At 43.1% G+C, this 15,967-nt stretch overlaps 2 protein-coding genes across 2 annotated transcripts; one reads left to right on the top strand and one right to left on the bottom strand.

Moving 5' to 3' along the window:
* Position 1: 1 nt before the first annotated feature.
* Positions 2–12,596, top strand: nup155 (nucleoporin 155). The gene is made up of 34 exons (XM_056433068.1): positions 2–117; positions 340–506; positions 1,245–1,382; positions 1,528–1,624; positions 1,808–1,878; positions 1,954–2,046; positions 2,582–2,845; positions 2,929–3,002; positions 3,106–3,197; positions 3,304–3,401; positions 3,503–3,670; positions 3,797–3,897; positions 4,123–4,293; positions 4,404–4,514; positions 4,726–4,820; positions 4,908–4,993; positions 5,306–5,447; positions 5,627–5,693; positions 5,805–5,920; positions 6,256–6,359; positions 6,573–6,706; positions 6,877–7,068; positions 7,353–7,491; positions 7,562–7,697; positions 7,793–7,946; positions 8,038–8,142; positions 8,985–9,139; positions 9,374–9,503; positions 9,595–9,708; positions 9,808–9,928; positions 10,025–10,135; positions 10,508–10,644; positions 10,761–10,867; positions 11,660–12,596. Exons 2-34 carry the CDS (start codon positions 365–367, stop codon positions 11,796–11,798), a joined length of 4,104 nt encoding a protein of 1,367 aa, XP_056289043.1. The 5' UTR covers positions 2–117; positions 340–364; the 3' UTR covers positions 11,799–12,596.
* An 835-nt stretch (positions 12,597–13,431) lies between these two features.
* Positions 13,432–14,547, bottom strand: LOC130205692 (5-hydroxytryptamine receptor). The gene has a single exon (XM_056433189.1). The coding sequence runs from the start codon at positions 14,545–14,547 to the stop codon at positions 13,432–13,434; it is 1,116 nt and encodes a 371-aa protein (XP_056289164.1).
* Positions 14,548–15,967: the final 1,420 nt, after the last annotated feature.

The raw sequence follows: 15,967 nt of genomic DNA, 5'->3' as shown, positions 1-15,967 counted from the left end.
GTGCATGAGGTTGGCGGGCTGCTGGTTTTTGTGTATCTGTTTAAATCCTGCCCCTCAACGAGCGACCAAAACCTCAGTGTCGTATAACTCACTTCCACGCGGAACCTTTCCAGTCGGGTAAAGCAACGCGTTCACTTTTAAACATTCTATTTCACACTTAGCTAGCAGTTAGCCTGCATGCTAAATAATAAGGGTTTTAAGCTAGCAGTGGGCTAACTAACCGGCACATGTAACTTGCTGTGCAGTTTTTAGTACAGCTCTCCTTTTGTTCACATGTGACATATGGCCTTACTTTAACGAACGCTCTGGTGTAACTCTGTTAAACTGTGTAACCTGTAGGTAGGTTAACGGCGGGAGCTCAGCCATGCCGTCCGGCGCTGGACCCAGCAGCTCGGCAGCTGCACAAGCCGAAGCGCTGGAAAACTCCTCCCGGCTCATTGACCGACACCTGCAAGAAGACCGCTGCTTCCCGGACCTCTCGGAGCTGCTCAGCGTCCCCTCGCACAGTAAGTCACGTGGAGGGATGGGCAAGAAGAGAGAGAGAGATGGACCTATAAGTATGTATTAAACTCGAGTGGTTATCTTTACCATGGATGCCGACATGTACAAACAGATGGTCGAGAGTAGGTGGTTGGAAGGTGGTCACAGTTTATGCTGTCAAAGCTTGTTTACGCACAGATGTAAGAAGACCACGAGGAAGCTGTGAGGAGAGATCCCGTGAGACATTCAGTCAATTCACAAGTAAAATGGCAGAAAAAAGGGAAATCTGCTGTTTACACCTTTTGGTCATTCCGAGAGATCGGGCAGCACCTGTCCCCCCCTTGGTGCAAATACGGCTGCCAAAATATCCCGTACTATATAATTCCTCCAGAATAGACTGATAACAATGTTGTATTATTGGCACAAGTAGATGGAGAATGAAGATGGTCGACCAGCCTTGTTGATCCGGTTATTTTCTCCTGGAAAGGGTGACGTGCTTCCTAACACTGATTGCAACACATTTGAGAGAAATAAGTCCTTATGTGCCTCAAAGTATTAGCTCCTGACTCGTTAAACATTTTATTAAAAGTATTTTTGTTGTTTGTAATATTTCAACTGGTAGAACAAACACAAGCTGCCAGAATGTGTCACCGATTGAAAAAGAAATTTAAAAAAATTAAATAAATATGATCGGCATACTGCATTTGGTCTGTGGGATGTTTATAATCAGACTTTCATTTTGTTGTTGTTTATTGTGTTGATAGATATGCCGTCCCTCTCTGGAGTGTCGGACATGGACTACCCGCTCCAGGGACCTGGTTTACTCGGTGTGCCAAATCTCCCAGAGCTAAGTGCCGTCCACCGAGTTCCTCTGCCACCTGAGCTGGTGGAGCAGTTCAGTCGTATCCCTTTTATTCAGGAACAACTCATTTAACGCTTTAACTTTCATCGGACCCAGAGGTTTCCATCTCGCATCGTTAAATGGTTACGGGTGATTGTTTTGTTTTGAGTTGACTTTATATTTCAACTTAACCAGATACTTGACAGATATGCAATGTAACTGCATGATGGGAGTTTTTCCAGAGATCTGTCGAGCATGGCTTACTATTGACAATGACATCTTTATGTGGAATTATGAAGATGGGTGAGTACCAATACTTTATATGGACTGAGGGATGTTAACATTGTGTATTACATGAAAACAACTGAAGTGCCCACAACGCAAACTTAAATGTATTGTCAGTATTCCCTTATTTTTGTGATTCCACTCATAATAAATCTGGAGTGTAGACAATAATTTCCTTTTTTTCTCCCCTATTTTTTGCAGCGGAGATGTGGCCTATTTTGATGGCCTTATTGAAACCATTCTGGCAGTGGGCCTTGTAAAACCAAAACAAGGTATGTGTACACATTTAAACTTGGCATTGATTAAACATTTGTATTTATTTATTTGAGTAATGTTTTTCTTTGCAGGGATTTTACAGCCACACATTCACTACCTCTTAGTATTGGCCACCTCTGTGGATGTAGTGATACTTGGGCTGAGCTTCCCCAAGAGCCAGGCGGGTGAGTCTTTCCTGCAACTCTTATCACAGTGACGATGCATTTCAGTTGTTCCCTGTAGCATGTGATTATGCCAGTGAGGAATATTATAATGACATTTTTCAAATTAATTGCAATGTTTGCCTTTTAGAGTTAAACCTCTAATCATAACTGGAGAATCCTGTGACCAGATAATCATATCACGCTACAGTATAATAAAAGATGTCCAACTGCTTAAAAGTGGATAAGAACATGCATAACATGGAGGCTCGCAGTTAATAGTGTTGCTACTTGCACTCAAATATGTACAAACAAGTGCAAGATACGGTCAGCAGCTGTACCATAACACAATCATATTGTGACTCTTATTTTAATCATACACACCGTTAAGAATCGGTACGAAGATACATTTTGTATTTGATTGGTATGTTGTATAGACATCAACATGAGGTATGAAGCAAACTCAGCTGTCACAGCTATGTTTTGCTTGTAACAAAGCTATTTATATCTTGTGTACCTGCAGTCATTAATCTTTGTGTCTCTTTTTCTTTTGTTGTAGGGTTGAATGACAGCATGTCTGGTGGGATGCAACTACTACCAGACGCCCTATTCTCAATCCCCACGGACAACACCTACATCCTATCCATCACCTCCACAGACCTGGGACGCATTTTCATGGCAGGAAAGGACGGCTGCCTCTATGAGATCGCCTACCAGGCCGAGGCAGGATGGCTGAGCCAGCGCTGCAGAAAAATCAACCACTCCAAAAGCTCTCTGTCCTTCCTCGTCCCCTCTGTGCTCCAGTTCTCCTTCTCTGAAGACGGTGAGGAGAGGGACACAGTTATATGTGGAAAGATGTCTTTAGTTCAATTACACTCTAACATGTGATGTCCTTGTGCTCCACAGACCCCATTGTGCAGATTGCTATTGACAACTCGCGCAACACACTATTCACACGCTCTGAGAAAGGTGTTCTGCAGGTATGACGTTTGGTGAATGTCAAGTCAATATTTCTTCTTTATGTGGCTGTTTCTGAGAAACTAACAGATGTGTGTTAAAATGACTAACAATGTGTTTATTTAGGTGTATGACCTGGGGGCTGATGGTCAAGGTATGAGTCGTGTGGCAACCATGTCACAGAACACCATTGTTGCGGCTGCTGGAAACATAGCCAGGTACGTCAGTCTGTTGACCTTCAGTTGTTTCCTTCACATCTGTCATTAATTATCTTTATCGAGAAATAATTAATTTTCTGTCTCTGAAACTCTCCTTCCTCCGCAGGACTATTGATCGTTCCGTCTTCAAACCTGTTATCCAGATCTCTGTGATTGACAGATCTGAATCCTCAGATTGTCAACTGCTCGCTGTCACTCATGCAGGTAAAGATCACTGAACACTAGTGAAGACAGTATGATACGTGTACAGAAATATGAAATGTTTATACTTGATGTGTACCTGTTTTTTCTATTTATTTGTGTAGGTGTGCGTCTCTACTTCAGCACCACACTCTTTGCCCTTCCACACCAGAGGCATGTGGCCGTTCGACCTAACCTGTTAGCTTTGGTCCATGTCCGTCTGCCTCCAGGGTTTTCTGCGTCCTCTACCCTGCAGAAACCTGCAAAGGTCCATAAGGCACTACACAGCAAAGGTTAACCTTTTTTATCTGTTTATCAGAAAGCCCCAAGAGGAGTCAAACTCAACATTGGTTTCTTCTTTTAGTTAATGTAATAATCCAGCATGTAATATCATTTTCTCTTTTCTTTTAAATTTTCAGGTATTCTGTTAATGGCTGCTTCTGAGACTGAGGACAGTGACATTCTGTGGTGCATCAATCATGATTCCTTCCCCTTCAAGAAACCCTTGATGGAGACTCAGGTTGGCACATAGAAATGTACAATAAATGTTCAGTACAATTGGAGGGGTCAGTTTAATCTCTTAATACTATGTGTTGCTGCTCTGTATTGCTGATTATGTATACAAGTGCTTTCTGGTCAGAAATAACATACCTCTGCCTGACTTTAAAAAAACTAAAAAACAGGCTCAATTGGTTAAAAGAAACTCTACAATATGTCTCTCTTTTTCTTCTTCCCTTTGTTGCAGATGATGTCTAATATAGATGGACACTCTTGGGCTCTTTGTGCCATTTCTGAGGAGAGACCTTCAAAGATATTTACTCCTCTGAACAAGGAACAGATCCCCATCACTGATTCACCTGTGGTGGTCCAACAGCACAATATCCCTCAGCAGAAGTTTGTCCTTCTCTCTGCAAAGGTTAAAACTGCTGCCATGACTCATGTTGCACACATGCGCAATGCTGTCATATTGTAACTCAACAATGTCTTAATGAGTATACTAAGAGTAGACTCTTTGCCATCTTGTAGGGGAGTCATATCTTCCAAAAACTGCGGCCGGTGGACCAGCTCCGTCACCTCCTTGTGAGCTGTGCTGGAGGAGAAAATGAAGAGGTTGAACGTTTCTTCAAGCTGCACAGGGTACGAAGCTAAAATAATAATGTGTGATGTTTAAAATCCTCTTAAAATGCCCTTGAACTGAAAACCTGCACATGACACGCATGCATGAGTTTAGGCTACCCCATGAGAGACTGCAGCCTGCTTGACACACAAATGCCTTCACGCAGGATTACAAAATGCAGCCATACACACCAGTGTAGTGTATATTTGAGTTGTTAATCTATCCGTACAGGAGGAGCAGGCTTGCGCCACAGCACTGATCCTGGCTTGTTCCAGCGCGGCTTGTGACAGAGAGGTGTCACAGTGGGCTACCAGAGCGTTCTTCAGGTCAGATTACATTGTTTATACACACTCAGATTTACACTTACTCATACTGTACACAAACTAAACGCAGTTCCTTTGTTGTGGTCACAGATATGGAGGAGAAGCACAGATGAGATTTCCAGCTGGCATGACGTCTCCCAGTACTGTTGGACCTGTGATGAGCTCTCCTGCCCCAGGTAAATTATAAGTAAAAACGGACGTGATGAAAATATATAAAGGCAAAATGTATCATCTTAAACACTTGTGATATTGTGCAACGCCTCATATACAGATAGCCACGGTTTGAAACCTAATGCTTTGTAAAACAGTTTCAACATCACATTTCATATAAATACATTTGTAATCTTTACATCATGGAGATAAGGCGCAAAAATAAATATTAGAATAGTTTGAACCTCTGTTTTTTATTTATTTTTTAAACAACTATTCTAATGTAATTTTGGCAGAATTTGACAGCCCTAGTAAACTTGTGTAATTCTTGTTTCCAGGCATCGTGCCCCCAGCTTTTGCCACACCTTTCGCACAAATGCATTCTGGGTCTGTCCCCATCACGCCCATGTCAACTGGCCCAGAGGTTATTTTATCAGGGAAACACAACGGCATCTGTGTTTACTTTGCTCGCATTCTTGGGTAAGTAAATTAATAAATTATCTTTCACATTGTCTAATCTTGAGTGGATGTTCTGGGCGAGAGCCTAAATTTGATATGTGCCTCTTTAGTCAGAGGTGTGGATGCTGATGTGGGACGTTGGTGTCAATACTGAGCAACATGTCTTTCTTCCCTGTTCTCTGCCAAACACACATTAACAGAAATATTTGGGATGGCAGTCTGGCTGTTGAGAAAACGATAGGCAAAGGAAATCAGACTGTCAGTATTGTAAGTATCATAATTAATAACGCAATCATTTATTTAACAGTTTAATGGTGATTATGTACAATTTTAGAAAGATGTTGGACGTGGTTAGTTGACTATCTGTTGTCTCCGCAGTTGGAAAGCAGCGTTAGTTCGTTTGAGCTGGAGTCAGTACTCATGGAGCTCTCTGGTTTGCGGGAATTTCTTGATAAAAACTCTGAGTTCAGTCCATCTGCTCTTGGTGCTGCAAGGTAAGAGCTCTTCTGACACTTAATTTTCTTGTGCGTGTGCCATCAAGTGTGATTAGAAGTTAGTTATTGTGATAACAGGTGGTTTTATCTCATTGTTGGGCCTATCGGACCAAATGAGAGCATTTCAAGAGAAATATTTGAATGATGAAGGCCTTCTCAAGCTCATAATGCCAAATAAAAAATAATTTTAAAAATATATATATATATTATGTCTCATCTTATTTTTACTTTAACACTGAAATTATTTCGCACAAGAAACTGTAACCTGCAAAACCTTCTGAAGCTGCGTCTTGTTTCCCATCCCCCTGACTAACATCTGTTCTGCTTCCTGTTAGTTTCAGTTCTCCTGCCAACCTGCAGCAAAGGCTGCTGGGATTTATGCGTCCTGACGTAGCCAGCTCTCAGCAAGTCCAGCAGGAGCTCCAGAGACAATATCACAGTGAGTTATGATTGCAAGTTTCCACATTTTTCTGAATATTGATAAGATCATTTATATCATCAATATAATACCATTATTAATGTTATTAATTAAATGTGGAACTTTGATGTGCCAACAAAAGAGGAAAACAAGATTTATGTGTAAGTTCATTTTCATCGCTGATGTCTTTATTCCTTTAAATGTCTATCTCTTTGTCTTTCCGTCTCTAAATAGCCAAGGCTCAGGTCTATGAGAAAGTGTCCCTGCAGGGCACCCAGCAGCTAGTGCATCGTTCTTATCAGACTCTGGCCCTCTTGAAGCTTCTCTGTGATCATCAGTTCAGCATCATTATGTCTGAGCTGCCGAAGGTACATATGTGCAAAAACACTTCTGCTGTAGGCAACTGCAGATGCTCATAATTCATCGCTGCAGTACTCATCCACATGCCCTCCTGACTGCAATACCTTTTGTTTTCATTCATAAACCAAACCAAACAGTCGGCTTTCTTTTATTTTGCTCACTTTTTTGTGTTTTGTAGGAGTTTCAAGAGCAGATGAAGGGAGCAAGTTTTAAGGATGTAGTAATCCGGGGCAAAGAGCTGTCTGGAGCACTCATCACAGCCCTCATTTATGTCTACATCAAAGATAATGCCTCCGTGGAAGCCATCAGCAATCACCTGCGCGACATCTGCCCCCTGCTGTACAGCAGCGATGACAGCGTTTGTTCCAAGGTACAAAAACAGTGTTATGAGTCTGGAAAAGTTATTATACTTTTTTTTAAAGACTCTTTGCTGAATAACTTAAGATCTTAAAAGGGTACTAGATATAGATACACCTGACAGTCTTTAGTCCAGCTTCAGCGGTGTGCAATTACCTTTTTTGTTGATCTGCTTTCACATTTCATGCAATCTTTAGGATAATTTTCGTGGCATCAAAGTCCTTTAAAATGTATTGATGTACCCACATTGATTCATGCGTCTAAATACTGAATTTGTTGCTTTTGTCTCCCACTCAGGCTAATGAGCTGCTGCAGAGCTCCAAGCAGATTCAGAATAAATCCGACAAAGAGCGAACACTGAGGGAGTCTCTCCGGCTCTATCAGCAGATCAGCCAACACACAGATCTGCCACTCGTCTGCTCTCAGTACAGACAAGGTAGGGAACATTTTTGTTGTATGATATGTTAATTAAATGTTTTGACACTAATGCTATTCAATGTTCTCAGTGCGTTTCTACGAGGGAGTCCTCGAGTTGTGCCTCACGGCAGCAGACAAGAAGGATCCGCAGAGACTGGGGCCCCACTTCTACAAGAATGGAGAGCCTGAGGAGGACGGCGTGGGACAGCAGGCCTTCCATGAAAGGTAACGCATCAGCAGAATCGGCACACGCCTCGGCATCATTGATTGCCATTTCAGACAATTGTCCCAACATTTGTCGCCCCTCCTGTCCGCTCCAGACTTTTGTGCTACAAGTGCATCACAGACACCATGCAGGAGCTGGTGAACCAGAGCAAAGCCGCCCCTCAGTCCCCCAGCGTCCCGAAGCAGCCTGGGCCTCCCGTCATGACTTCTGACCCCAACATGCTCAGCAACGAAGAAGCTACAGCGCATGTGAGAATGAACTTGGCAGTTGATGCTTATTTATTGCAAGAGCAGTGAAAAGGATCTGCATTATTAATGATAATATGTGGTTCCCTTGTAGTTTGAGCAGATTCTCGGTCTGGCTCAGAGGTCTCAGGACGAGCTGTTCCACATCGCTCTGTACAACTGGCTGATTCAGGCCGACCTGACTGACAAGTTACTGGAGGTAAAGTATCTGTCCAAGTGTGTGTACATGAAACTTGCAGCTTAAAGGAACTATATGTAACACTAGTGGCTCATGTTTAAAATAGCAGTTAGCATGAACCCGTTGGCCAGCACTAGTCGGGGGCACGTCACCAGCTGTGTGTCTTAAATATTCAAGTCTAAATATGTTACGGTTAACTAACTTTACCTCCCTGCTTACCTGTCAAGGAGACAATTAGCCAACTCGGCACCCATTTTAACATCCTTCTAAGCGGTCTCCATTTTTTAAATGTATTTCCAATATTTACCTGTGTTGCTTCATGTCTCTAGTCATGTAGCTTTTAAGGAAGACGCCATGGCTTCTTAGGTCTGGTAACATCCTTTTGGTATTTCTGTTGATCCATTTTGCTTCATGGCTGTATTTTCTTGCCAATTTGTTACATATCTGGCAACACGTGATGTTGAAAAGGCGTGGGCAGGATCACACAGGCCAAAACTAAAACAAACTTCATGCACTGGATTGGAAATGTACATACTGGCTGACTGCATTGTTGTCAGAAGACAGCATTTAATCTAAGTAACTTTTACTTTATCTGGTGATGAATCATTCTAATTTTTTTACCGATTTTAATATCGTAAATATATTGCATATTGTTCTTTTAATGCAGTTCATGTTTGTGCATGTTGTATGTCCAGGCTTTTCTTATTGCCGAACCTTTTTAAATATGTACAACATCCACATTTTATGGCCCAACACACCCACAAGTTGTGGTTCTCCTGGTGAATTGAGACTTACCAGGTGTTTGTGTAATTGCATGCCATATGTCTGACAGCTGCCTTTTTTATTTGTCCTCTGTTGTCCAGGTGAACTCTCTGTACCTAGAGGAACACCTGATGCATATGATCAAGCAGGACCAGAGCAAGGTGCACAATATGGACCTGTTGTGGCGCTACTACGAGAAGAACCGTAACTTTGGCAAGGCAGCTCATGTACTGGCCCGTCTCGCTGACATGCACAGGTTTGGACTCGCAACATCTGGATAATAAGTTTCATTCTGGTTGATTTAACATTTCACATATCTCCAGAAAATACATTTACGAACAACTTACTAGATTGACTCTTCGGAGACCCTGATGACCTCATATGCCATATATGCACCCAATGAACTCTTTCCAATTATTGTTGAATTTTAATTTTAAAAATGTGAAGACATTAGTGAAAAGAAACCCCTTCATGTTCTCTGATTATGCAGCACTGAGATCTCACTGAAGCAGCGTTTGGAGTACATTGCCAGAGCCATCCTGTCTGCTAAGAGTTCCTCGTGTATCTCGGCTCAGGCCTCTGATGGAGAGTTCCTTCACGAGCTGGAAGAAAAGATGGATGTACGTATGTGTTTGTGATCACGGTTAAAGTAATCTCGGAGTGATTCGCCGTTGTAACCACTCAGTTTCTGTGTTTTGTTCCGTTTCCCAGCTGGTGCGTATCCAAGTACAGATCCAGGACACCCTGATCAGACAGTACTCCCATCATCCCTCAGTGAAAAATGTTGTCTCCCAGTTGGATTTAGAGCTTATGGACATGACCAAGGTAACAGGCGGCAGCAGAACAATAATAAGTTAGGGATTATAAAGTATTTTCATTAATGCAAACATTTTAATGAATGTGAACGTATGTTCTCTGGTGTAGCTCTACGGGGAGTTTGCTGACCACTTCAAATTGTCCGAGTGCAAGCTGGCCATCATTCACTGTGCAGGACACTCTGATCCAATCCTGGTGCACTCGCTGTGGCAAGAGATCATGGAAAAAGGCAAGTGAAAATGTCAATGCGAAACCTTTTTTAAATATGCGCCTCCTTTGCTATATATGATGTTGGTGTCAGTGCTGATTGTTTTGTCTTGTCTAGAGCTGGGAGACACTGTTGCTATGAGTCCGGCAGACAGAATGAGGACTCTGAGTTTGAAACTGGTATCACTGGGAAAGATTTACGCAGGAACACCAAGATATTTCCCTCTGGGTAAGCTCTCATACCTTCCTGTTCTGTTTTCCTCTCATTAGAACGTTCCATCTCGCTGTTTACTAATTTGTGAACAGTAATATGATTAGACGTTCCCCGTTGCATCATTTATGTCATCGTGCCTCAGTGGTACAGGCCTGCAGGGTCATGCTGGGGCTCTAGGTGATTGCTTTCTCTCATTACAACCAGCCTGTTCAAACTTGTCTTCTCTGTGGAGACAATGATTCATTTCACATGCATCTTTGGTACTTGCATGCAGAGAATAAATTATGTCAGAATCAAAACATTCCCCATCCCCCCCCCCCCCCCCAGTGATGTACAGACTGCTGAGTACGCCTGAGTACCCTAACATGATATGTCCTGTGATTGTAGAGTTCCTCGTAAAGTTTCTGGAGCAGGAGGTGTGTCGACTGAACTGGGACGTTGGCTTCGTCACCGCCACCATGCAGGAGATTGGAGTACAGTTGCCACGTCTTCTTGAGGTTTATGACCAACTCTTCAAAACTCGGGTACTTGCTTCAGATTATCACTTTTCACCCTTTTCCTACAATTGATGCACATGATTGTAAGCAACAGTAAGGATTAAAGTGTGTTGTTAATCTGCCTCATTCCCTCCTGTCTGTAGGACCCCTGCTGGCAGCGGCTGAAGAAACCTCTGCACTTGGTGGAGTGTATCCACGTGCTTCTGTCCGGATTCGTGGATGAGCCCAGCAGAGTACCAAGCTATGACAAGTAATTACTGTTTGAGGAGCTGTTCCACATCTGGCCTGTAGTGGGCGCCGTGGTGTTAGGCTTGTGTTTATAGGGACATTGGCATGAGGTCCCTGATTTAAAACCCTTGTGACAACTAATGCTGCGTAAGACGATAACTCTCTCTACATGCTCTTTTTATTGTACGCTGTTTTAGATCTTCTACACAGGAAGCTACATATTTAATAGTTAGTTTTATTAACAGAATATTTTGGATAGTATCTCCGATTATTATCATTAGAAAAACAGCTCTCATCTTGATCACACTGGTCTTTTTTTCAAGTAATTTTGCAGTTTCTAGGCAACACATGTCTCAATGTGCTACCACCAGCAGCAGCAGCTGCTGCATTCAGTCAAACACAGCAGATATAAAACCTTACTGTAAACGTCAAATGCCTATTATCTCAGATTATGCTCATTGTTTGCGTCAGAACTACTGAAGGATAGGTCCACATTTACATGACATCTTTTTTTAAACAATCCTCAGAGGGCCGTAGGTTTATTGTAATGTTCGTTGCCCAGTGTAATCCCTTCCAAATACGATATCCATGTAACGGATGGATAGTGGATTCCTTTTAAAGTTAATGTCTTTTCACTACAGCTCAGCAGGTAAACGCTGTCTGGAAATATAGAACCGCTTGTTTTCACTAACTCGCACTATGGACTCTCTCATATTCGCTTCAGCAAGGTGCCTCCTATGTTACCGAACCTGTCGAATATGTATTAAACCCGAAGTAAACCAGGATTAACGGCTTGTTTTCGCTCCCATTTCAGACGCCGATTCACTAACGTGTGCCTTGACAACATCTGTGGATACCTGGTGGAGCTGCAGTCCCTGAGCCCAAACATGGCCCTCCAACAAACCATCGGAAACTTCAAGTCGCTGCAGGCGAAGCTGGAGAAAGTCCACTGACTCTTCCAATGACGTTATTCACAGGAAAGGCAACAGGTGACGTCTGGATCTTGCCACGTTGGCCTTAATTAAACGGCTGATTTTAAAAGTGTGATCACACGATGAGCCCACAACACGATGTTCGTATTCCTCAGTCGCTTGCAAGTGCTTGTTGTTAAGGGACAGAGGGCAGATGACAATGTCTTCTGATAAAAACAACAGACAGAAGAGACAGGTTTTATATCTTATTTAATACATTTTGTTATGAATCTAAACATTATGCTGAAATAAACAAATTAGCAAAGCAAGGCACTGTTGGTTATTTGCTTTATGTGCATATAGCTGTGTCTAAAAGATGGATATCTAAAAATGACATGATATTTTGAGTAACTTTTTAAAGGTGGGTTTTCATACATTGAAAATGCACTTATTGATTTGGGATATTTTCGTTTGAATACACTTGCTAAATATATCTAACTTTAGCCTTTTGATCACAGGAGGATCATTTAGATTGTTCTGTGTTTCCCTCCAAACAAACAGTTCAGGTTTTGGATGTTGTAATTATGTACATAACTTGGCCCTAATGTTGTCTCTTTTGCCAAAGGTCATGCGCACACACACCGATACAGTTTTTCTTTCATGTTTATTATTTAGTGATAATTTTTTCCTCTCGGCTGATAACTTTAACAGTGATTTTTGTGATTTGTTTTGAATGCTGAACATATTTTTAACTGGTGCAGTTCAGTGTAATACTGCAAACTTTGAGCGGGAAAATAAACACAATTTTTTATGAAGAAATAAAACGTGTTCTTGATTTTGTGTATGAGGATGTTTGGAAAACATTATACAGTTTAACTTGTTACATGTAAACCAACAAAGTTGCTTTCTTGGTTCTAGTTCTGTGGTAAATTTGACTTCTAATGGCAGGAGAAGTAAATTGCCTTTGGCTAATAACGTTCTCTGCAGAGGGAGTGCAATAATGGACTTAATGTCTTCACTGTTTGTTTACATAATTATCTTTAATTGTAAACGGCACATCAGGTTTCTAACTGTCATCACAAACCGACATAGCTGCAGTAATTGCTTAATTTCTTTCCCCAATTTGCTGTGCACTCTAGTGCACAATTATGCTAAGTGTATAGCTTTATGAACAATACAATATTTTTTACTTGACGCTCGGTTGATTTCTCTCTTGAAGACAGTGAGTCAGTACATTTATGCCATAACTAATGTTTACCACATAACAGTCCCACCTCTTCCTGTGACGAACCTTATATTGTGAGGATGTATTCATAACATGACATGTAAATTATATTTTAAGAGCTCTAACAATCCAAACCCTCAAAAGTTCCAGTTCAACATCACATCTTAAATCAATTAATTTGCGAATGATTGGTACTTTTACTGAAACTATTCTTTCATTTGAAAACCTAAACACTTTTTTTCCTGCCGATTAACTCCTACTAGTCAACTAATAATTTCATCTCTAAAGTAACTTTAAAGACGACATGTAATAAGAGGGATTAGCTCATACTGGACACGTCGTTTTCCCAGTTCATCGCCATCTCTTCCACGGTTTCTTATTCAGGTCAAGGACGCGTTTATTTATACAACACGGCCAACTCTGACCGATCTGGATGTGAAGCAGACATTTCTACCTTTTGCACGAGAAAGAAAGCTTTTTCACGCCGTACAGGAATATGTAGGGGATGATGCCGGTGTAGGAGGCGGCGACGTAGCTGGCCACCTCCAACACAATCGGTGAGGTTTGGATGTTGTTGGAGATGCGCAGGACCAGATGGGTCAGCCAGCAGACCAGGAACACGCCGGCCACGGCCACCACGCTCTTGGCCGCCCTCACCTGGCTGCTGGAGCCCGGACTCGGCTTTGCCCGCACCTGGGTGGGCCTGGGAGGATTTGGTGGAGCTCCGACTGCGCCGTCTGTGTTTGCATCCTTGTTCAGGGCGGAGCTGTGACCTGACGGCTCTCCGCTTGGACGCGAAGAAGCCGGCACGCCGTTGGAAATGAGTTCTGGCGATTCTGGATCGTTTGAGGCGCCCGGAGCAGACGCAGTGCTGACCGATTGGTCGTTGCTGCCTTCAGTACTCTTGTTTTCGCCCTTCGCCGGGTCCGAGTTATGACCCTGTATGCGGAGCCTGTTTCGGAGCAGAGTGATGACAATCTGGGCGCTGGCAAATACGATCCCAGCGAGAGGGAGAGCGTTGGCCAGGGTTAAATAGAAGATCTCGTAGGTTTGCCTCGCCGCTGCGCTGGGGAACACCTCCACGCAGTCTTCTTTGCTCTCGTTTCCGCCCTCCACTGCCACGAAGAACAAATGCGGGATGCTGAAGACCAGCGCCACCGTCCAGCTCCCGGCCAGCAGACAGCCCACCAAGCGCAGGCTGTCCATCTGCACCGGAGCGCCGCCGCGCTTCAGGGAGCCGACGAGCTTCTGGTACCAGTAGGCGCTGATGAAGAAGGTGGAGTAGATGCTGCTGGCTTCGGAGAGGCCGGCGCAAAAACGAAACACGGCACAAAAGGTTTCCCCCAAAAACCAACGTCCGGCGAAGTCTGCGATGGTGTCGGGAAGGTCCACCAGGCAGTTGGTGATGAGGTTGGAGACGGCCAGGTTGATGAAGAGGATCTCGTTGGTGCGCATGGCAGATTTGTGCCTGGGCAGCGAGCGTAGAGCCAGCCAGTTGTTTCCCAGGATCCCTTCCAGAAACATGAGCGCTCTGACGATGGATTCAATCAACTTGTCCGTATCCATCGTGTCACAAGATCAGGGGACGGCGTCCGTTGTTCTTCACTCTGCAGTCGGCCGGTCTCGCAGTTTCCGAAGCTTGTGATGCTTTAGGCATTTATAGAGGCGGCTAACAAAGCCAGACCCAATCACTCTGTAGAGTTTAACAGTCTCACCATTGTCTTTGTCCTCGGGGAGCCTCCATCATGTACACTGAGTTGGAGGTGTGCCTTTCTAGTGACGGGCCCTCCCAAGCGCCTACTGACTTAAAATAGACTGGAGTGTATCATCTGACTGAGCAAGCCACCGGTTAAAGCTCCGAGTCCTCTTCCATTTCTGTTACTTCAGCTAATAAAGACATACAGGCTCATTGGGAGAGCTTAAAGGAGATTACCATCCATTTTATCATCGCACTGTTGTCATTCCTACGCTCCACTGCAGTTTAGTTCGTCTCTCTTTGTAAAATAAACAAATCAAAGTGGACCTTAATTGTATCTTTTGTATTATTTTCTTTCTTTGGCGTGTGAATTAACCCCACAGCTGCACAAAGTGAGCGCCTCATTATTTCTCCACGCTGCAGCACTTGATTTTACACCCTGGTGGCGAGATACATGTCCACTTTTCTCTCTGATGTCATCTTTTTACTTGGGCAGTCGTGCTGCGCGCGGCTACATTCGGCTCAAGACGATACACAGCCAACTGGTAATTCCAGTGATACAACAGACGCAGACCCTCAGACTTATGTAGACTCACTAACCTGGGGTCAAATATAGGTTTCTTTGTCTAATTAAGGTACAAGTGTGGTCACACCAGTCTTTAAAGGGGTCCATCTCTTCGTTATGCAGTCGTAACTATCCCCATCGGACTATATCTTAAAAGTAGATATATTGACTTAATGTGAATAGGATAGTAGAGCTCATGCAGCCTTTTGGCACCCGTCTAATACGTGTGTTTGAACTTTGAGAGGCAGCCATAGACCTTTACCTGTGTGAACCTTTTTGTTAAGAAAAAAGTAAAAATCATTTGATGATAAAAAGGATACTTGCATGTCATTTAACTCCTCGACAAGCCGGTTGGAGTGTATTAAAGGCTGAACTGAAATCTGCAAATAAAACACATGCAGCGATGCTCTGGGGTCCTCTGAGTGTTTGCTGATTATTAGATGTGACACACTGATCACAGCATCACCTCTGCTCCCCTGCCTTAATACAAAGGGAAGGGGATTCTTAAATGAAAACCTTTAATTAAGTGGTCCATTGGTCTTTTGAAGAAGTAATAATAAGAAAAAAAGCTGCTGGAAGAGAATAAACACCAGCTAAGTAGTAAGTCTCCCTAAACGGGAGCCCTCGATGTGGTTTAATTAACCTAATGGCTTATAATGTTGCCCATTAACCACTTATAAAGCTGCGAGTTACAACATGTTCAGGCACATTGGACCCAAAATTAA

This window comes from Pseudoliparis swirei, chromosome 15, assembly GCF_029220125.1.
Source record: "Pseudoliparis swirei isolate HS2019 ecotype Mariana Trench chromosome 15, NWPU_hadal_v1, whole genome shotgun sequence".
In the NCBI taxonomy this organism is placed as follows: domain Eukaryota; kingdom Metazoa; phylum Chordata; class Actinopteri; order Perciformes; family Liparidae; genus Pseudoliparis; species Pseudoliparis swirei.
Note: the sequence above shows the minus strand (reverse complement) of the source record. Positions and strands in the feature narration are given on the sequence as shown.

Bases quoted from the DNA above. Each gene is read 5' to 3' on its own strand.
- LOC130205692 (XM_056433189.1), bottom strand. From the start codon at position 14,547: ATGGATACGGACAAGTTGATTGAATCCATCGTCAGAGCGCTCATGTTT.
- nup155 (XM_056433068.1), top strand. From the start codon at position 365: ATGCCGTCCGGCGCTGGACCCAGCAGCTCGGCAGCTGCACAAGCCGAA. The intron at 5,448-5,626 runs GTAAGTAAATTA...ACACATTAACAG, and splicing joins TACTTTGCTCGCATTCTTGG to AAATATTTGGGATGGCAGTC. The intron at 7,947-8,037 runs GTGAGAATGAAC...GTTCCCTTGTAG, and splicing joins ACGAAGAAGCTACAGCGCAT to TTTGAGCAGATTCTCGGTCT.